This window comes from Thamnophis elegans, chromosome 5 (genome assembly GCF_009769535.1).
Source record: "Thamnophis elegans isolate rThaEle1 chromosome 5, rThaEle1.pri, whole genome shotgun sequence".
NCBI lineage: Eukaryota > Metazoa > Chordata > Lepidosauria > Squamata > Colubridae > Thamnophis > Thamnophis elegans.
In genome coordinates, this window is record NC_045545.1 from 346,143 (window position 1) to 368,023 (window position 21,881).

The 21,881-nt window shown below is 40.9% G+C and overlaps 2 protein-coding genes and 1 long non-coding RNA gene across 4 annotated transcripts in view; 2 read left to right on the top strand and 1 right to left on the bottom strand.

Annotated features, from left to right (window-relative positions):
* CFH (complement factor H) overlaps positions 1–5,458 on the top strand; it is a 92,472-nt gene extending 87,014 nt beyond the window's left edge. For both annotated transcript variants that reach the window (XM_032217433.1, XM_032217435.1), the window contains 2 exons: positions 4,551–4,746; positions 5,437–5,458. In XM_032217433.1, the coding sequence (XP_032073324.1) occupies positions 4,551–4,746; positions 5,437–5,443 (203 nt within the window). In that variant the 3' untranslated portion in view covers positions 5,444–5,458. The remainder of the gene's footprint in view (positions 1–4,550; positions 4,747–5,436) is intronic.
* A 1,909-nt stretch (positions 5,459–7,367) lies between these two features.
* On the top strand, positions 7,368–9,369 carry LOC116509385. Its single transcript, XR_004255501.1, has 2 exons — positions 7,368–8,171; positions 9,049–9,369. It is a non-coding gene; the product is annotated as an uncharacterized LOC116509385 (long non-coding RNA).
* A 6,019-nt stretch (positions 9,370–15,388) lies between these two features.
* Positions 15,389–21,881, bottom strand: part of LOC116508886 (complement factor H-like) — a 35,663-nt gene continuing 29,170 nt past the window's right edge. Inside the window, exon 12 of the mRNA XM_032217686.1 lies at positions 15,389–15,835. Coding sequence (XP_032073577.1) covers positions 15,826–15,835 — 10 coding nt within the window. The 3' untranslated portion in view covers positions 15,389–15,825. The remainder of the gene's footprint in view (positions 15,836–21,881) is intronic.

Below are 21,881 nucleotides of genomic sequence, written 5' to 3' on the forward strand. Positions count from 1 at the left end.
ATCCTACCCATCAATTGTAGGTTTTTCCACCTTTCTAAGTTTTTCTTAGTTTTATTGATCAAATTAATATAGTTGTCTTCTTTGATGGACACACACCTCACTGATAAATGTATACCTAGATATTTCACTTTTTTGACAATTTGAATACCCAATTTCTTTGTTAACTCCTCTTTCAATTCGGATGTCCTATTTCATTCTATTTAAGTACAATGACAATAAAGATTATACTTTTAACCAACATTTTAGTCTTTGTCATATTTATCTTTAGACCTTTCCCATAATTCCTCAATAAGTTTCCTACCAGGATTTAGAGGATCCTCTAACACGCATTCTATTTGTGCAAGATGTGAGCAATTATTAATAGAAAGTGGGTAATAAAATCAACAACTCTTTGTGGGCAGATCACATTTATATCAAAGTAATTGCTATCCATTTTATCACAGCTCTGACTAAGGTCCTAGACCAGGGGTGTTAAACTCAAGGTGCTTAGATATGGCTTGCAGGGACAGCCTGGAAATAGAAAAAGGACAGCCCCCCCCCCCCGATGCCTCTGCAAGCAAAAATGGGGCACGGGGAAGGCTGCACATGGCTTCCCAGCACCCCGTTTTCACTGACAGAGGGCTCTCAAACTAAAAACAGAACAAAAGGAGAGATGTTTCCCCTTTCGCCTTTGAGCATGCAAAAAGGGACAGGAAAGGAGAAAGGAGAAAGAAAAAAAAAGATGGGAAGAGAGCAAGGAAGGAAAAATAAGGCAAGAGGGGAAGGATGTGAAGGAAAAAGAAGAAAAGAGAAGGAAGGAAGGAAGGAAGGAAGGAAGGAAGGAAGGAAGGAAGGAAGGAAGGAGATTATAATGAGAGTGAAGGAGAGTCTCAGGGAAGTCCTGGGTGAGCCCTTGGCCACCACAGGTGCCCCCCCCCCAACATGAGTTCCATGTCAAGCCCACCCCTGGCCATGCCCACCCCAATAATGCCCACCGTGACTACGCCCCCTGGCCACATCACCTCCAATGTCAAACACAACCTTCATTGCTGCCCTCAATGAAATCAAGTTCAAAACTTCTGTACTAGATGGTGAACCTTGTAAAGTTGAAAGACAGTAGCAAGGTAACGTAGTAATCATTTTCTGCCTATTAGTTAAACAAGCTATATGACAGTGTTGCTTTTAAAAAACAAGAATTAGTTTTAGCATTTCGCAGTGTAGTTCCTTATGAATATGCTTAAAACCTGTGCATGTACCATCAGGATTGTTGATGGATTATTTATCTAATATAGAGGGAGGATGTGGACATCCACCTGCTGTGGACAATGGAGACATTGTGGAGACACTCAAGGAAACCTACGTCCAGTCTGAAAGTGTAACTTATCAGTGCAAAAATCTCTACAGAATGGAAGGATCTGCAAGAGTGACTTGTCAAAATGGCCATTGGTCACAAACACCAGCATGTATAGGTATAAGTAATATCTATAATTCTTTATAGAGTCGTCCTTTATAAACAAAAATAGTACTTTGGGAAAGAAATCAATTTCATGATATGAGAGCTGCTGTGTGAGAATGTTAGTGTCAGGAGGTGTTTTACTGACTCATAAGGGAATTGGAAGCTATAGTATTGTGAGCCAAGATAAAGTAACTGCCTCAGAATGGAAAATTGTACAAGATCTTCTGCCATTTACAAGTGTCCTCCTCTAGGCCAGGGGTGTCAAACTCAAGGCCCACAGGCAGAATCCAGGCCACGGGCTGCTTAGATCTGGCCTGCGGGGCCAGCCTGGAAATATCAAGGAATTGGCCTACAGGGCCTCTGCCGGCTGAAAACGGGTCATGGGGGGCACACAGGGGGTCTCACACGCCCATTCTCTGCCTGCACGGCCTCCTGCAGCACTTTGCCAGTGAAAAACAGGCCATGTTGGGGGGGACACACACACAATGTTATGAGTGGTTATATGGTAAGATGTATGATCCACCTTTTGATTGGTATCACCAACCCTTCCCCATTGCTCCGGTGGAAAGGCATCCCATGCCTCAGAACCCTCAACGAAGGCTGAGTTAGAAGGACTAACGGAAGCCATAAGGAGGTTTTTAAAAAGTAAAAATTAATTTACTACAGTAATGCCTTACCTCTCTCCCCAATGAAGTTTTATTGCTTCTCTTAAGGAAAGGAAACTAAGAGTGTTTTATAGTTGAACAGTGTCTGAGATGGAAATATTTGAGAGTGAAATATAGCAGTTACTATCCCAAAGACAAAACCCTCTTTGGAATTTTAAAAAGATGAGTTAGAAAATCCAGGTAAGTATTTCCTTCATCTTCACCTGAAAATATCTGCAAACACCTCTGCACGCCCAGTACTAAAAAAGCAGGATGGCAGCGCCTATGGCTCCGCCAAGAGAACCAGTTTTGGGGGGTGGCAGGCCGAGTTACTACCGACTTGGCCGAACTGGTCCAAACCAGTAGGAACCCACTTCTGGCTACAACTCAAAAATAAGGGGAGTCCCTGACTTAAAACCATTCGTTTAGTGTCTGTTCATGCCACCATGGCCACCCCCACCCACCCCCACCCCCCAGCCATTCCCCACCACTACCCTTTGCCCTCCAAGGTCAATGAAATCACGTTTGCTACCCCTGCTCTGGGCCTTCTGGGTTTGCCTCAAAGCCTGGCTTAGCCAACTGGCTTGGGGCCATGATGGAGCTCTTTACCCTGGACGTGATTGGTGGACTAAGAAAGAAGATTCCACCCATGTGGTGCTTATGCTTCCTAGTTTTAGTCAAGCTCTATTAATTTTAATGTTTATAATTTTTTTAAAAAATTCTATTCTTGCTTTTATTGTGTTGCACACTATCCAATCACGTCAATACTGACATGGATAGCACAACATCCAATACAGCTACACAATTTATTAATGCAGAGTTTTAATAATTATTAATGGAAAATGAGTAATAAAATAAGAACTCCTTGTGGGGCAATGACGTTTATTCCAAAGCAATTGTTATTCATTTAAATACAGATCTGAGTTTAGGTATTAAGAAAGTAATGACACTATATTATCTGAATTTGAAAGATAACACAAGGACAACACTAGTAATCATTTTCTGTCTATCAATTAATGACATTGTTGCTTTTTTAAAATAAGAATTAATGTAATTTTCAAATATAATTTCTTATGAATATGCTTAAAATGTGCATTTATGTGTCTCCACTGACATATTTGTCATCATGAGGAGTGTTGCTCAACAGATTCTGTATCTATTATAGATATTGAAGGAAAATGTGGACGTCCACCTCCTGTGGAGAATGGAGACATTGTGAACACACCCAAGCGAATCTATTTACAGTCTGAAAGTGTAACTTATCAGTGCCAAAATTTCTACACAATGCGAGGTTCTCCAAGAGTGACTTGTGAAAATGGCCGTTGGTCACAAACACCAACATGTAGAGGTAATACCTATAATTCTTTATTGATATATTCTTTATAGAGAAATATAGTATTTTGGGAATGGAATAAATTTCATGACATCAGAGGTGTTATGTCAGTATGTTAGTGCCAGAAGATCAGGGGTGGGCTCCTAACAGGTTTATTACCAGTTCGCGGAGAGGATGCTTTGCACATGCGCTGCTCACTTTGCTTGCGCACACGCCCCCACCGTATGTTGCTGGGCATGTGCAGTTGACTGAAAACTGCTCTGCGCATACACAGACACATGCCAACGGTGGCAGAATGGACCAGGGTACCGGTTCAGGGGCGTGGTAGGCCTGGGTCGCGGTCGGTTCCAGCGACCCATGCTGCCATACCATTACCGGTTCGACTGAACCAGTCCGAACTGGTAGGAACCCACAACTGCAGAAGATATTTTAGTTTCTTGTTATTGAATTAGAAGTGGTATTATGATGAGCCATTATAAAGTAACTTTTTCAGGGAGAAACTGCTTCATAATGGAGACTTGTACAATATCTTTTGCCATTTACAAATGTTGCCCTTATTTTGTGAAACCTTCCTGGTGAAATTCTGCTTTCCCTAAGATACATTTCATAACAGACTCTTTTGTTTTTGCCGGTGGCATGATTGAAAAAAATTGAAATTTTAGTTTACTAGAGTTCAGTACGTAATTTTTCTTTTTCTTTTCATAGAAGAGATCACAGGGCCCTCCATCATCCCCATCATGCCATTTTCATCAATCAATCAATCATTCCTTGAACAAAAAATAACAAAAAGCCACGTTTCCCAACAATCTACTAAGCCTCTTTTGGAATAATAGTATTAGTTGAATTTCTAGGGAACTAAAATTATTAAATTTGGAAGAAGGGAAGGGGACTGAAATGTTTTTCTCCTTCCTTTTACACATGTAACATTGTCTTGCTTAAAAGAGGTTTAGTTCATGACTGATAATTAGTTCATAAGAGACAAAATAGAAAAGGGAGACATCCATTTATATACTGTAGATCTGTAATCATTTTAGCCTATTGCAACATAGAATTTTCAACCTAAACCTTAATCTCTTTATCAAAGGAATTCTTCAGTGTCAAACTTTCTATGTTTCATCTGATCTGTGTCCTTTTGCAGTTGCTTGTACAGCAAGTGAAGAAGATATGAGAGAACGTAATATAAGGCTGAGGTGGCCCAAAAGGGATACACTATATGTTCCGGATGGAAATGTAGCGGAATTTGTATGTTTAAGAGGCTATAGACCACATCCAACTTCTGGACCATTCAGAATTCATTGTGTGGAAGGGAAATTTGACTATCCGTATTGCACTCGGTATGTATATTTTCAGAAAAATACTTTAATTCACTAAAGTTAACATTTATTTTCCTTGTCTATATCTATATACTATATATCTATATCTACAGTATGCATCAAAAATCACTTAAAATATTTTAAAGGCCAATGTCTGGCAGTTAAAATTGTGGATGTGGTTTCTAAGGCAACTCGGCTTTTTGGTATTGCTGGAGTGCAGCTCCCAGTATCCTTCTCTCGGACTGTGTCGTCTGAGAATAATGAGAGTTTGTTTATTCATTGCATTTGTATTCTATCTTTTCTCAAGTGTTTCCCCTGTGAGGATCAATTAAAGGTTTGGTAACATCGACTTTCCCCCTCCTGTTTTCGAAATCTTTGGCTTTGGGATCATTCTGACTGTCACAGTTGATATCCTAAAATATCAAGAATTAATAAACAGTCTTTAAATGTGTTACATGTTATTGTAAAAAAGGAGAATATTGCCCTGTGACAGAATGATCTACAATTTTTGAGTCGCTTGAGTAATTTTAAGTAATTGGTTTAACAAATTGAAATGCTGACATTTCAGAGCCTTCTTGCCCATGTATGGAATCAATTTAATATCATAAGGCTGCATTTTGCTGTAGATCAAGATCTATCAGTTTAAAAAAGAATTATATAAAATGTAGAGGTGCAAATTTATTTCTTCATTCTTCACATTGTATTTTACAGATTCTGACTAAAGGAACAACAGAACATGTACACCATTCTTTGAGCCAGAAGATGAATGTCAGAAATCATTTATCCTTCTCCTGAAAGATGACCACATTAAACTGTATTGTCTATAGCTACCAACAATGTATCTGAAGATAAAAGTCTGCTTTGTAGAAACCAAATTTTACCAACTGGGAAAAGGTTAACATTTAAAAACAAGTCTATAAACTATCTTTAATATACTCCTAATATCCATCTAGAATGAGGATTATTTTTAATATACATTTTATCTGTAAACATTTGATTAATCTGAATGATGAGTGCACAGGCTATCTTAACACAATAAAAATAGATAATTGTAATTAGCTTTTTTAGCTTATAGAAGTGCTGAGTTCTTTAAAAAATAAAAATAAATTAAAAATGTTTCTTTCACCAAACAATTTGTAATGTATTTTATAAAGAAACAGAGGACGCATACAATAAACTCTCCAATTCACAGTCCAGTCCAAGATCCCGAAGCAGCCTAGACTTCCTTGGGTTGCTCTGGAGGTAGCAGAAAATACCTTGAGGCTCAGAGTCAGAGGGAGCTTCAGCCAAGTGGATTTCTGCTAGTCTGATGTGTAACATGGGAAAATAACAAACAGGAACAGAAGTTTTGTTTTTCTTACTTCTTCGTTTTTCTTTTTAACAGTATGAAACTATATAACTATTTATTAACAATTGAAATTAGGCTGGATCTTAGAAATAGATGCAGGGCTTTCCAAACCACATTCCTTCATAAACTTTATTTGACACAGAATGGAAGGAAATGTACTAAATGTACTAAAACCACGGATTACACTCAGGGGTGGGCTTCAAAAATTTCAGCAACAGGTTCTCTGCCCGGTTGCTGGGTGGGCATGGCCTAGTCGACCTCCTGCATCATGGAGAGCCATTTTCACCTTCCCCGGGCTCCGGTGACTTTCCTCGAGCCTCTGGGAGGCCGAAAACTGCCTCCCGGGGCTCCAGGGGCCTTCCGGGCGGCCCGTTCGTGGGATGGGAGGGGCAGGGTGGGCAGGGGCAGCCAGGGGTGGGATTTGGAGGTTCTCTGAAGCAGCCATAACGCTAGTTATGGTTTCTCCCAAACCCAGGCGAACCCATAGCAGCCCCCACATGATTACAGTGGCTCCCCTTCTGGTGTTTTTAAATCCATAAAATCATTTTTGGCAATTGATCCTGATGTGGTTGCATCATCTCTGAATTCTGAAGAATTCATTGCTTTGGCTTCTGACTGGACACTAGATGACAACTGGCTTGATGTTATGAACAGCAATATAAAACACTAACATTCTGGGGGACAGGAAATTTCCACTGAGAAGCTTCCATTTCTTCTTATACTCCCCTAAGTTAGGGATGGTCCGACTAAGCCTTTTCCTAATAACTAGCTCGTTTCCTGGGCTATGTAGACAGCTTCTGCAGTTGTTTCTGTAACAGTTTTTGAATATTCTTTTCCAGACCATCCACATCATTCCCTCTCATTCTTTATCCACTTCTTACTTGCAGCTGTGATACACTTTCAGTTTGAGGATATGGTAGTTCATTAGCATATTAATAAATAATTAGAGACTTTGGTAAGCTATTAATTAACTTTAGTTACAGCTATTAGTTTATTTGTGCCTTTGCCTGCTAGAAGTAACACCCTTTTAACGCCTGTTGGCTAGAACCAGAGGGGTCAGCCATAAAACACCCCATAGGTTGTCCACAAATGTTTCCTATACAACTGGTAGGTTGTGACATTGACTCTTGGCTAAAGTGAATCCATTACTGAAATTAAGGAAAATAATACGGTATTTAGCTTAAGCTTGAGCGGATAAAGATGTCTAAACAGGATTCGGGAGATAAGCAAAGTGAATCATTAACATAGTAAAAAACACACCAATCTATAACAGTCCAGCCTTTCAAAAGCAGTACAGAAGAAAACAGAATAGGAATGCAGATCAAAATAGGAAAGAAAATAGTAGGAGAACATCTATACAATATGGATGAGTTCAAATCACCAGGATCAGATGGATTGCACCTCAGGATACTAAAGGAGTTGGCAGCTGTGATCTTGTAGCTACTAAAAGAAGTCTTTTAGAGTTCCTGGAGCACGGTGAAACTGCCAGAGGATGGGAAAACAGCTGATGTGGTTCCAATCTCCAAAAAGGGGGAAAACGGATCCAGGAAATTACTGATCAATCCACCTGACATTAGTACCTGGGAAGATCCTGGAAGAGATTATCAAGCAACAGATCTGCAAACACCTACAAAGAAGCAAAATGATTACTAGAAGCCAACATGGGTTTGCTAAAATCAGATCATGCCAGACAAAGCTATTATCTTCATTGACAAAGTTATTAGACTAGATTCTGGACCCTTTTAGTTCACTTAGACTTCAGTGAGGCATTTGACAAAGTAGACCACAGCCTACTTCTTGGTAAGATAGTAATGTGTGGGAAACACAGCATCACCACCAGAGGATGGTGCAACTGACTGACAAACTGCAATCAATGTCAAGTTCTCAATATAAGAGAACTTATAAGAAGGAGAGCATGCAATGGGGAGCATCAATGCTCTACCCATTACTCTTCAACATCTTCATAAACTGTTCAGATGAGTGTATAGAAGATCATCAATTTATAGATGACGCCAAGCTGGGGAATTGGCAACACTTTAGAATATAAACTCAAGATTCGAAAGGATATGCAACAAGATGCAGGTCAATGGTGAGAAAGGTAAGGTTTTGCACCTAGGCAGGAGAAGTCAAATGCACAGTTATAGAAGAGGTGATGGTGGTGGTGGTGGTGGTGGTGGTGGTAGTAGTAGTAGTAGTAGTAGTAGTAGTAGTAGTAGTAGTAGTAACTGTAAGAAGGACCTAGTTTATCTAGTGGATTATCACTTAGGTATGAGCTAACAGTATCTGCAAATGCCAATGCAATCCAAGGATGCATCAACAGACGGATATCATCAAGGTCATACTGGTAGTACTGGTGACTAGTGAGGCCATACCACAATATAAAAAAGATGCTGAGGTCCTAGTAATTGTGGGTGTTCCATCACTAGAGGTTTAAAGAAGAGTTTGGACATTTTTTTGTCTAGCGTAGTATAGGGTCTTATGCTCAAGCAGAAGGGTTGGAACAAAAGACCTCCAAGATCCCTTATTTGTGAGAACCTCGTCTAATAATGCCTGCTGAAGACAGAATTGTGGCAAATGACACCATCCTAATGTGCCAAATGTAGGAAGACCAATACTGCAAGAAACAGAGACCTAAGCCCAAACTGAAGGCCAAAGGAAGAGAGGGGAGATACAGGGATGGGTGTTTCTCTTTCTAAAGGTGGGGCCCAGGAAAGAGATGGAACACTTATTCAGTACTGCAAGTTGGCAGCATTTAATGAAGGTAGGTGTAGGGCATCCACTCCATTGTAACATACTAAGTGGGCAGAAACAATTGGAGGCAAATAGGCAAACCCTCAGATAGGAAAGAAAGTTGGCAAGGGGGAATAATTTGGAAAATGGTGTGATATTATTTAGAATGTTAGCCATTATTATTAGCATTTTAGCATGGCTTCCATTCTTCCTTTTGCAACCATGTTTTTCCTTTGAACCAATAGGGCTGCATTCTGAAGTCCCAATGCTTCTTCATGGCCAGTATCCTTGGAAATGCTGAAGAGAGAATGTCCATGGACTCAGAACCCCATACATTATACAACACAGAGATATAAAATATAAATACATACCGCATGATATTCTAGCAGTTACTATCAGAAAGCCTGCATTCACAGAAGCAGCAAATAAGAGTTTGAAGATAATATCAAATTTAAGAAAGGGGCATGGTAACTAACATTTCTAAGGCAGACTCAGTGCTGTTGTAGCTATAATAAGCACATGATGGCAATAGCAACCCCTGGCTTGATCTGAGCAATAACATTGACACCAAGCAGGAGCCAGAATTTCAGATAATGATTCTGGATGCTTTCAAGAAGACAAAATAAAAGTGGAGGGTGGGGCTAAAGTTGCGATGAGACGACGTGTGATCTCAATGCTCTGAGATCACAGTCGACAGTTTTGCCACTGGGGGGTCCAAACGGATCTAAACTGTCCCGAAGAGACAGTGAACAGGAAGAATACATCTTGCTGATCTCAGGGATATAGCAAAATCCTCAAAAGAAGCAGGAGAATTTCTTCAAGCCAGTGACAAAAATTCCAGCCATGGCAGATGAGGTCGGGGCGGCCCCAAAATGAAAGGAAAGTGAAAGTGTTTCCAGCTGGTGAGAAATCTTTATTGTTTTAAAAGAGAGACTGCCTATAAAAACTTAAAAATTGATTTAAATTGAAGAATAGAAGAATCAAAATTAAACCCTTAATGGTTTTGGACAGTGGTTATCTCACTTTTTTAAATACTATCTTTATGGATGGAATCTTTACAAGCCTTTTAAAATGGATGGATTAAGTTTTCTTTTTCTACTTTTTTTCTGTATCTCTTTGTGATTTAAAGATCAAAGTTCTCCTCTTTCATTGCTGCGGGTATTTTTTTTTAAAATTCATTTAAAGATTGGACCTCTTTTTCTAATTTGGAATATAAAATAGACATAAAAAAGAACATTTTAACAGTGGTATGCTGCCCAAATGTGCGGAGGTTTTGTTGATTGGAGCTTTGTGTATTCAAGCGGAACTTTCTCCTCTCTTCACGGTTTGTTTTGATGGCTCGTTACAGAGCGATAGGGGTAAGCTAGATGTCCCTTTGAAGTGTTTTTTCAACCAGAGAAGAGGGGAAAAGATGGCTTTTGAGAATCCATGTTTTAATATTAACAACCTTCCAAGCAAGGGCAGATGCGCTTCTTAAGATGGCACAATGTCAAGAAAATATACAGATTGTAAATGTACAGACAATATTTTCAGAATTACTGAAGCCATCAAATACATATGAGAGAATATAACAAAAATTGGAATACTTGGAGCAGCTAACAGCAAAATATGAGGAAAAAATTGAAGATGTTTATCAAATGCAAAATGAGGGAATTGAAATCCAAAAAACTGAAGTGGAAAATGAATATAAAGAGATTAAACCTGCTGATATTTATGGCAACCAGTTTGTTTTAGAAAAGCAAAGAATGGAATATTGAAAGAGGAAATAAATGGAAAGGAAATTTACCTAAAAGGGCAAGACATAGAAGAAAAAGAAAAAAAATAAGAATTTATGAACTATGACTGAGTTCCATTGAGTAATAAGTTCATGTGGGTTCATGTGGGTCTCTAGAAAAATGTTCCATTGCTGATGTTTATGTACCATTTAATCATTTTGTTTGATTCAGATTCTTTAATTCAGATTGAATTAAATTGAATAGATTGATTGATCAATGCAAAAATGTATCATATCTCGTGTTTCCTTGGGAATGTCCTAGTCATTAAATCCAAGAGTTGATTTGCATCACACAATATCCTCATGAATATTATTGAAATATTATAAATGTTTTATTATTTAATATTTTAATATTAAAATGAGTAAGTCACAGTGGTGCAGTAGTGCACCATGGTGGCACACTGCTTAGAGTGCAGTATTGCAGGCTTCTTCTGCTGACTGCCTGATGACTGAAATTTGGCATTTCAAATCTCACCAGGCTCAAAATTGACTCAGCCTTCCATCCTTCCAAGGTGGATAAAATGTGGACCCAAATTGTTGGGAGCAATGTGCTGACTCTGTAAACCTCTTAGAGAGAGCTTTAAAGCACTGTAAAGTGATATATAAGTCTAAGTGCTATTGTTGAAAAACATATTCAGTTCTTTAGATATTTTTCTCATTTAAGGATGTTCCTTTCTAGTGCAGGAACACGCAGAAATTCTCTTGAATATTAGCTCAGTTAGAGTGGAAGATACTTTAATGTTGTGATGCGTGACCGTCTTCATTGTCATATAAAGTTTTATGGAGATTTTTTTTCTTGACACCAAACTTTGCAATGTTTTCCTCTGTTCATACTGGGAAATGCATGTTATTTTTGCAAGCCTACTTCATCCACCCTGGAAGGAGGAAGCACATCTATTCATCCTTATTGCATTGGAAAACCACACATACTTGTTGTGGCCCAGCAGGAGCCGCTGGAGCTGCAGACAGACTCCGATAGCGAGGGGCCCTTTGAGTCGGCTCCGGAAGATGTGGAGGACCCTGGACAGAGTTCAGACTCCGAGCAGGGACCAGAGAGGCTGGTTGGCCACCAGGAGGCGCCTGAGGCATGGAGCAGAGGTGAAAGCCAAAGGGAGTTGGTCCCTGACATCAGGCCCTGGAGCAGTGGGGAGGAGCTAAGGGAGTTGGTCCCGGATGCCAGGCAAAGATGGGCAGATAAGCGCCGACAGCAACTACAAAGATGTAGAAGATAATTGGGGCCAGGTGGTTGTGATTAGGCTCCTCCCAAGAGAGTATATAAGAAGAGACTTTGGGAGGAGGCTTTTTGCAGGACTCAACTATTATACTAAAGCTGGAGAAGCTCTTGTATGTATTTCTTATCTGTGGAAGTCTGGGTTGCTGCCACATACTCTTCTAATTTCTCATGTTATTATCAAAGATGTGATATTTAAAGAGATACAGAAAGACTCAGATAATGCTAGGAATGTGTGATAACCAGAGAATAGTATGAAGAATGGGCAGATATTTCTGAAAGTTGTTAATGGAATTCCTCCTCAGATCCAGCTTCTTCTACAAGTCTCTTTGGATATGAAAGACATGAAAATATGGTAACAATTAAGGAATTCCTGGCCAGAATTTCCATTACCTGTGAGATCCAAAAAAGTAGAAACCCCAAGATTTTTTTTACCCTTTGTCAATCATTACTGCTAGATTCCACAGAAATCCACATCTGATGATAGTTTTTCCATTTTACACTTTAAAGTTAATGCTTGTTCTGGTGTGTTCTTGACATTTAATCTTTAACGTTTATTGATGATTATCCCCCTCCCCCAGTAATTGAGTTGGTCAGGTCCAAATTAGCTATTTTTATTGTGCCTTAGCTCTATTTTTGGTTTGGACTTAATTTCAGCCATTCAGCATTTTATTTAGGAACACACAGAAATTAGGAATGAGCAACATTGAGAGAAAGGGGAGATGATTTTTCTATTTTTTTTCTTTTCCCATTGAATTTTTTCTTTCTTTTCCTATTGAACTGGAGGTGGTTTGGACTGGAAGGCTGGCTTGCCTTTTCTAATATAGGTATATAGAAATAATAATAAATTATTCTATAGAAAGAATAATACAATGAGGGAGGAAAAGAAATTGAGATATCATGTGTGGCATGACATCCTAATGCAAATACTTGCAAATGATATATTAATTTCATTGGCACAACACCTGTATGACCCATGTGATAGAATTGTGGATTGTGCTGGATCTACTGGAACGGGTAGTCCTTGACTTATGACCATTCATTCAGCAACCATTCAAAGGGCACTGAATAAGGGGGGCTTCCAATGTTCCATGAATTTACAGCATCCCTGTGGTGGTCATATGATTGTGATCTGCTATATATCCTGCAAGTTTCCCACAAGTAAAATCAATTGGAAGCTAGCAGGAATTTGGAAAACGCATTCATAGTAGGTCTTTGCTTAACAACCCACGTAGTCCCTGCTTCACTATGGCAACAGCACTGCCAAAATCACTGCCATTAAGTTACAATTACATCATGTTGTGTGTTACAAGTACAGGAGATCCTTGACTTATAACAGTTCATTTGGTGAATGTTCAAAGTTAACAACATACATGTAGGGCTCAACTGTGGTCATAAATTGAGGACTACCTGTACATTGCCATTCTGTGATAGAAATTCTGGTCTTGATTGCCATTGTAAGCCGAGGACTACATTTGGCCTACTTATGATGCTTTAATTTACCAAAGAGAGCAGCTAAAGCAGAGCCATGTGTTTGGCTAGTTCACTCAACCTTCGAACCTTTAAAAGCAAGACTATCACCTCCTTTGGTTGTATCTTCCTTTAACAGTCTCTAGGGATTATAAATATCTCTACTACTTTATTCACTGCTTCTTCACTCATTCATCCTAGACTCCGATGACACTCATCTTTTTGTGCGTGTGTGAAAGAGTTCCTGTTCAATATTTCAACCAATAGGACCCAAATAATATTGCTGGACCAACTTGGACAGGGTAGCCATGGGCCAGAAGTGTCACTCACTGGCCACGCCCACACCTGGTTTAGTGACGGGGGGGAAGGTCCCAATAAATCACATGACATCGCCATGACAATGATCTACCCCGGAATACTGCTTCCTTTGCTGTAGGGAATCATGGAGAGGACCTTAGAAAGAATATTCAGAAACAATTTCAGAAATAACAAGGGCAGAAACTTTTTATAAAGCCCAGGAAAGGAGATAATTATTAGGAAAAGAATCAAGCTGACTTCTCCTGACTTAGATGGTTGTGAGGAGGGAAAGTAAAAGATAAGCAGACCTGCAAAATACGGCTACTATGGTCTATCTCCCTAAAATCTAGTTCTATTCTTCCCCTGGAGCTGGTTTCTTGATCTGGTGTACCTCATTGGATAGAAATCTCTTGGAACCTTTGCAGCATCTCCCTGTCAGTCATTTCTTCTGCAACATTGTCGGTTAGTAGATGTCTTGTTCCTGGTGCATTTTTCCCTTCTCCTCCACCTCTTGCAGAGCAGAGAGATTGGCTAAACAAGTTCTTCTTTCTGAGCTCTTTGTCTCCCCAGTGTAGCACTTCCCTAAAAAGTCCTTACTGCGAGTAAACTGGCTCAGATTTATCATCTTAGTTGATTGGAAGTTTTCACCTGGATGTCAGGTTTTAGTTAAAGGCTTTTCTTTGCCTCCGAAGTGATTCAGGAGTTGCACCAGGCAAAGAGCGCATGCCTTTCAATGTATGCTCCCCTTGGTGTGCCTGCTTACTCCCTTGTAAGCCCTTCCCCTCAAATGAATGCAGCTGTGAACCTCCTCTTCTTGAGAATGATCCCAGCATCAGAGTGAAGGTTCCAAGGGGTGGGGGAGCGGTATTAAAGACTACAAGATCTGCCCTGTTATCTGGCTTCCTTGGGAGTCAAGTTCCAGAAAGCGTTTCCTTCCCTTGGGCTCATTAGGCCTAGGGGCTCATGTGTCCATCTGATGCTACAAAGCACCGGTCTCACACTTGATCATGTGACGCATCAGGATCTATTGGGATGTTTTTTCCCTTGCAGAGTTGGGGTGGGTGTGGCCTGCATGTGACGCATCCCACCCGCGGAAGTAAAATCTTCAGCATGCTTGTAGTCATTTTTCACTTAGCAACGATTTCTTGTGACAACTGAATTGCCGGCTCCAATTGTGGCTGCTAAATGAGGACAAGTGTGTTCCATCAGTTGCATCAGCGGCTGACCTAATCTAGCAAATCAATTAATGTTTAGAAAAGGCCATTGAGATAATATCTTCCGTATAGGTTTCTACCAAACGGCTCTATCACGTTCAAGGAGGACACATCAAATTCCTCATGGAGGAATTTCCCTTCACTTTGTCCATTAAAGGAAGCACAGCCTTCCTCTATGGTCATCAAAAGCAAGAAGGGATTTGGTACTCCGAAAAGGTGCTACAAGATTTGTTTTGAATGGGTTCACTTTGTATGGAACAATGAATCAGACTGAGTTTATACCATGGCAAATTCTGACCCATTCTGTCTTAAATTACAGCTTTAGTAGGGATGTAGTTTGGGAAGACTTTATCTTAATCTTTAATTGCTTATAATAATTTCATACTGTAAAAACAAACAAAAGAAAGCAAAATAAAACAAAAACAATTATAGAAATCCATGTGGGTGAACCTCCATCAGATTCTGAACATCAAAGTCCCTTTGGCTATTTCCAGAGCAACATAAGGAGCACCAAGATTCTTCCTGGATCTTTGATTAGACTGTGAACTGAAGTACTAAATGTATCTTTACAAATTAAATTACAAATAGTTTTGCGGTAAAATGATTAAGGTATTTTTTTTATTTTTTTTAAAGAACTTGACACCTCTATATGTAAAAACATCAATTTCAATTATCTATTGTCATTGCTTTAAGATGCTGATTCATAATTCAGAATAATTAAATGTTTACAACTAAAATATATATAGAAAACATCTACATTCCTCAAGATGCATTTTTAAAAATATCTTTATAATGTTACATTATAATATGTGTTCTGCCTTAAAGATGTTCTATAAACTTGTCTTTAAACGTTATCATTTCCCCAATAATTTGAGTTGGTAAAATCTGTCTTTTACCAAGTAGGCTTTTAGGTTTAGATCCACCATTTATAATTGTATACAATCCAGCTTCATGTGGTCATATTAAAGAGAATGATATATTATTTCAGACATTCATCTTCTGGTTCTAATGGTGCCGTATATGTCCCGTTATTTATTTAATTAGATCTGTAAAATAAAATGTGAACACTAAGTAAGAAATAAATTTGCATCTTTACATTTTAGGTAATTATTTTTAAAACTCATTCATCTGATCTGCAGTAGAAAGCAGCCTGGAATAATTTTAAGACATCAAACTACATAGCATGATGATTCTGAAAGTCAGTATCACCATTTTTAAACCAAATAGCTCAAGAACCATTTTATCACTGAGCAATTTCTATCTTTTTTAAGGTGACTTTTGACCCAATGACATGTAATAAACTTTAATCATTTATTAGCCGTTCTTGATGTTTTGGGATATAAACTCTGGCAGTCAGAATGAACTCAAAACACCAACATTTTAAATATAGGAATGGGGAATTAGATGTAACCAAACTTAAATTCATCCTCACAGGGGATACACTTGAGGGAAGATGGACCACAAATGCAGTGAATAAACAAATTCATAGCATACTCAGAAAACACGGACAATAGAAGAATACCTGGAAATTGTAGCACACAATGTTAAGAAAGCCTCCATTTTTTTTATTAACTAAGATGATTTTCAATAAAATGTCCACTATAGAAATATTTCATATTTACATGTAAATTTCAGCAAAATGTGTATTTCACTAATACCATTTGTATTCATTGCAATTTCAAATGCAGACCCCATCATATAATAAGTTTCCTGTGATCCAAATGAAATTCCTCCCATTTAGAGCAGTGGGAAGGAAGTTCTATGGGGAGTAGGGTTAATACTTAAAAACAATGAGGCATGAGACAAGGAGGCACAAACATCACCCATCGTTTCATCTAATTTGATGCTGAATCCTATCAGATTCCAAAACTGAAGACCAGGAGATCCGTCTGTCCTGAGAATGAAATGACTGGAAAGTCTTATTTAACTTCAATGGGCTATTTTCATTGATTTCATGTTGCTCAATGGAACAAATTTAATCAGTGTGCACCCTAAAGCTTTCAACAGAAAGCAAGTAAATTCTTAGGTTTGACCTCATTGGAAGTCAATAGAATCTCATTTAGTGATGGATCAATCAATCTGGTCCAATTCATTTCAGAGAGTCTTCTTGTTCAATTTATTTTTCCATTTATTTTAAACTTAGAAATATTTTGTGGGATGTGTCATTTTACATGTAATATATAATGTATGATTACACAGCCATGGTGGCACAGTGGTTGGAATGAAGTATTGTAGGCTAACTTGCATTGCCTCTTCCAGGAGTTTGATCTTGATAAGCTCAAGATTGACTTAGCCTTCCATCCTTCCAAGGTTGGTAAAATGAAGACTTACCCTGTTTCCCCGAAAATACGACATGTCCTGATAATAAGGCCATGCCACATTTTTTCTGGTGGGCAAAAATATAAGCCCTCCCCCACAAATAAGCCCCCTGGGCAACCCTCCACCTCCGGCCAGGCAGAGCGCCGCTCACCAACCTAGTGGTGTCCCGAAGGTGCCAAGAAGTGGGAACTGGGGGGGGAGGGAAAAGTGATCTCGTTGCTTGGCGCCTTCGGGATACCGCTAAGTTGGTGAGCAGTGCTGTGCCCAGCTGAAGAGGGGGGGGTTGCCAGGCAGCTGCTCTCTTGTGAGCGGCCTCCCAAAGAACCATGCACAGCCTCATGGGAAAATTGCAGCAGTGCAACACAACAGCCATGAAGTGACCATGCTCACGAGAAGCCACCGGGAAAACCCCCTTTCCAGCCGGGCACAGAGCCATTCACTGACCTAGGGGTATTGTCAAGCCGTGTTAGCACCTGTTCGCCGCCGCCCGGCTCCTGCAGCTTGGCGCCTTCGAAATGCCAGTGAATGGTGCCCTGCATGGCTAGAGAGGGGGGGGGTTGCGTGAGCGGCTGTTCCGGCAACCGCAAAACAATAACCCCTCCCCTCATAATAAGGCCCAAGCCATATTTTGTGCGTGAAAAGAAAATAAGACCCTGTCTTTTTTTCGGGAAAACACGGTAGATTGTTGGGGGTAACATTCTGACTCTGTAAACCGCTTAGCAGACTGTAAAACACTATGAAGTGGTCTATAAGTCTAAGAGCTTTTGCTATTGCTATTATCAGCAGTTACTAATTTAGTTAATTTTATTTTTTGTTCTGGCCTTGCAGCTTCTGATAGATATTTATAAATATGCATATAAACACATGAGTGAGTAAACTGCATGTGGAAGTTCAAAGGATAGGAGAATATTTCAATATCAATGCAAATGAAATAAAGTAAAATGTGTGGGTGTTCATTTGGAACCATTCATTTTGATGCAACTAAATCTGTTGACTGAGGCCGATGAAATCAGTGAAAATAGCCCACTGGTTTTAAAGTAGAGTTTCTACTCATTTCAGCTCCAGCACAGAGAAATATCCTGGTCTTAGGAAGATATATGTTAAAATTAAATGTGTATATTGAAATGGAATTATAAATACCATCAACATAAAATGGAGTTTGCTCAGAGGCTGAAATACACCAAGTAAATGAGATGAAGAGTAGTGTGAAGTAGAGGAGAGAGGTAAGGGAAGAAGAGAGGGATAGGAGAGAGGGCAGGGGGGAAGAGGAGGAGGGAAAGAATGAGTGGAAAGGGGAGAGACGAGAAGGAGAGAGGAAGGGGAAGTAGAGAAAGAAGAACGACAGAGGGAAGAAAGGAGGTAGGGAGAAGGAGCGAGGGAGGGAGAAAAAAGTGATGGATAGGGTACAAATACAGTGTATGGAGAGCAGAAAAGCTAATATTCATTTTTGGGAGTTGATGGTAAGATGAATTGATTTAAACATTTAACAATATAATACGATGTTGGTTATGTAATAGTATACATGTGGTTCAGGGATGGATTCCTGCCGGTTCTAACCGGTTCGGTTGAAGAGGTTCCATAAATCTATCGTGCCGTTTAGAACCGGTTGGAACGCTTGGCTTTCTCCCCGCGCCCAACACGATCTCCTTTCACTCTCTGTCTGTCTCATTTACTCATTCGGGCAGCAGAGAACGAAAGGAGATGGCATAGCCGAGGGCAGAGGAGATTGCAGCCTCCTTCATTCAAACGTTCAGGCAGTGGGAGGGGGGGCTTTCTCGCATGCCTTCTTTCTTTCTACAAGGGCCTGCGAGAAAGCTCCCCTCTGTTGCCCAAACGTGTCCCGGAACTGCGCCGCGAGATAAGGGAAGCAGTTCTTGGGAGAGACCTCCGGTCCCCCTCCAGAGAGCCTATGCCAAAAGAGAGGAGGCGGGCTGGCTTGAATGCGGGCGAGCGGGCAGTTTAGTGGCCCACCTTCTTTGCTAGTTCAGGCTGGTGGAGAAAGGGGGCATGCGATAGTCGAGGGCGAAGGTGCTCCCCTTCGCCCTTGGAGGCAGAGGTGCTTTATCACAAGCCTCCTTTCTTTCTCTGCCTGCCCGAATTCGCGAAGGAGGTGCTGGCCGCAAACCTCCCACTCCTCCACGTTCAAACCAGCCCGCCCCCTTTTGTCTCCCAGCAGGGGCTCTCTGGAGGGGGAGGTTCTTTCCAAAGACCAGCTTCTTTCCAGCGTGGCGGCGATGGCAAGAAGCAGCTGCCAGGGAAGGCAACAGTCCCGCCACCACGTCGGATTCAGGAAACCAGGTTCTGTCAGAGAGAAGAGGTCAGTGCGTCCCTGTGGGCTTGTGCAAGAGCTGAATCCTCGCCTCCTCCTCTTCGGCTGCTGCACTAGCCCACGTGGCGTGCACTCCCCACTTTTCCCTTGACAGCCGCCTGGTTTAAAAGAATGAAGAGGCTCCGCTGGTCTGGAACCATCCACGGGGGGGGGGAGGAGTCCCCCTCGCGTTCCTCGTCTTCCCTGATGGCCTACGGAGCATCGAAGCCTCAAACTTCTTTTTAACCAGGCGGCTGTCAAGGGAAAAGAGGGCAGCGGACGCCACGTGGCTTGTGCAGCAGCCGAAGAACAGGAGGCGAGGATTCGGCTCTGCACAAGCCCTAGGACACCCGCTGTCCTCTTCTCTCTGACAGCTACCTAGTTAAAAAGAAGGACGAGGCTCCGCTGGTCCAGAACCATCCACAGGGGGAGGGGTCCCCCTCGCATTCCTCATCTTCCCGGATGGGGAAGGAAAAGCAGTGCACGGGAAGGCACGGCCTGGCTTCCAAGTGGGAAAATGAGCACCAAGACCCAGCAACTCTATAGGAGAGAGGCTGCTAAAAGCAGCCCCCCAAAATTGGTCCGTTTTCATGCCTTTAGGTGGAGCAGAGCGCAGAGCCAGGATGCCATGCAGTGCCCGCTTCCCTCCACCCGAAGCAGAGGTGGGTTCCCACCAGTTTGCACCTATTCGGTAGAACCGGTTGGTCAAATCTACCGAACAGGTTAGAAGAGGTTCCACCAGTGGACCCAGAAAGCAGGCCACACCTACAGAAGAGGTTCCCAAAATTTTTGAAACCCACCACTGACCCAAAGGCACAAGAACAGAATGCAAAAGGAGGAACCTAGCGTGGGGTGGAGGCACTATGCATGACTGCAGGACACAAGCACACAACACACGAGCAATTTGGTGTCAAGTCCCATACCTGGGAGTGGAGGTGGTGAAGGGAGAGGCATGGAGAGGTCCAGCTGCACAAATCACCAGACAGCAGCGGCAATCTCAGGAGTTTTCTCCTGGATTCCCCTCCGTCCTGCCTCCTCCGATCTCCCTAATTTCTGCCTTTAATCATCGAGTTGTCTATTTTTGGGAGTTTTTCCCCTCTCTTCCCCCCCCCCCACTTCATAGGAGTCCCAAAAATGTTTGCCACATGGCTTGGGGGTGGTGGTCATGTGACAGAGTGTGCATGAGTGATGTCAGGTTGGCCATACCCGCCCAGTCAGATGACCGCCAAGCCACGCCCACAAAATAGGCCACCCTCACATAATAGTTTCTAAAAAAATTTGAAACCCACCACTGATGTGGTTATTTGTTTTGAAAATGAAAAAGTAAAAAACTTTACAACATTTTTTTTAAAAAAAGAAGAAATCTCCTGGTCTTCATCTTGGAATCTGTCAGGATTGATCAATAGACCAGAAGATATGAAATGCTGGCAGATTCAGCATTTCGGTCCCATTCCTCATTGTTTTTAATTATTACCCCCATTCCCATAGTCCCCCCCCATACTCTAAATGGAAATAATTGTATTTATATCACAGGAATCTTAATAAAATAACAGAGTTGGAAGGGACCTTGGTGGTCTCCTAGACCAACCCTTTGCTCAGGCAGAAAACCTTATACCATTTCAGAAAAAATGGTTATCCAAACTCTTCTTAAAAACTTCCAGTGTTGAAGCATTCACAACTTCTAGAGGCAAGTTGTTCCACTGATTAATTGTTCTAACTGTCACGGAATTTCTCCTTAGATATAAGTTTCTTCCCTCCTTGATTAGTTTCCATCCATTGTTTCTTCTCCCGCCTTCAGGTGCTTTGGAGAATAACTTGACTCCCTCTTCTATGTGGCAACCACTGAGATACTCTGCTATTATGTCACCACTAGTCCTTCTTTTCATTAAACCAGACATATCCCTTCCATCCCCCCTTCTTTATATATTTTAGCCTCCAGTCCCCAAATCATCTTTATTGCTCTTCTCTGCACTCTTTCTAGAGTCTCCACATCTTTTTTACATCATGACAACCAAAACTGGATTGTAAAGTGGTATTAACACTTGACATGATCTTGATTCTCTCCCTCTGTTTATGCAGCCTAGAACTGAATTGACTTTTCTGGCAGCTGCAGCCCACTGCTGGCTCATCCTTAAGTAATTCTCCACGAGGACTCTAAGACCCCAAGTTACTACTATTGAGCCAGGTACCACCTAAAGTATCACTGCACATTTTGTTTCTCTTGCCTAAATGAGGAACCTTAGTTTTTTCACCATTGAATTTCATTTTGTTCTATGAAACAAAGTCCATAAGTCTGTCTATTAATGTTCAGTGTTCAAGTCTGTTAAGAAATGTCCTGATTTAGAAGAAATGCAGAAGACAAAGTTACCTTAGAAACCATTACATCCACACATTTAGCTGCCAGACCTAGGTCTTTTAAGTACTTCAAGTGATTTTTCTAATGGATATAGATATAGGTATATAGT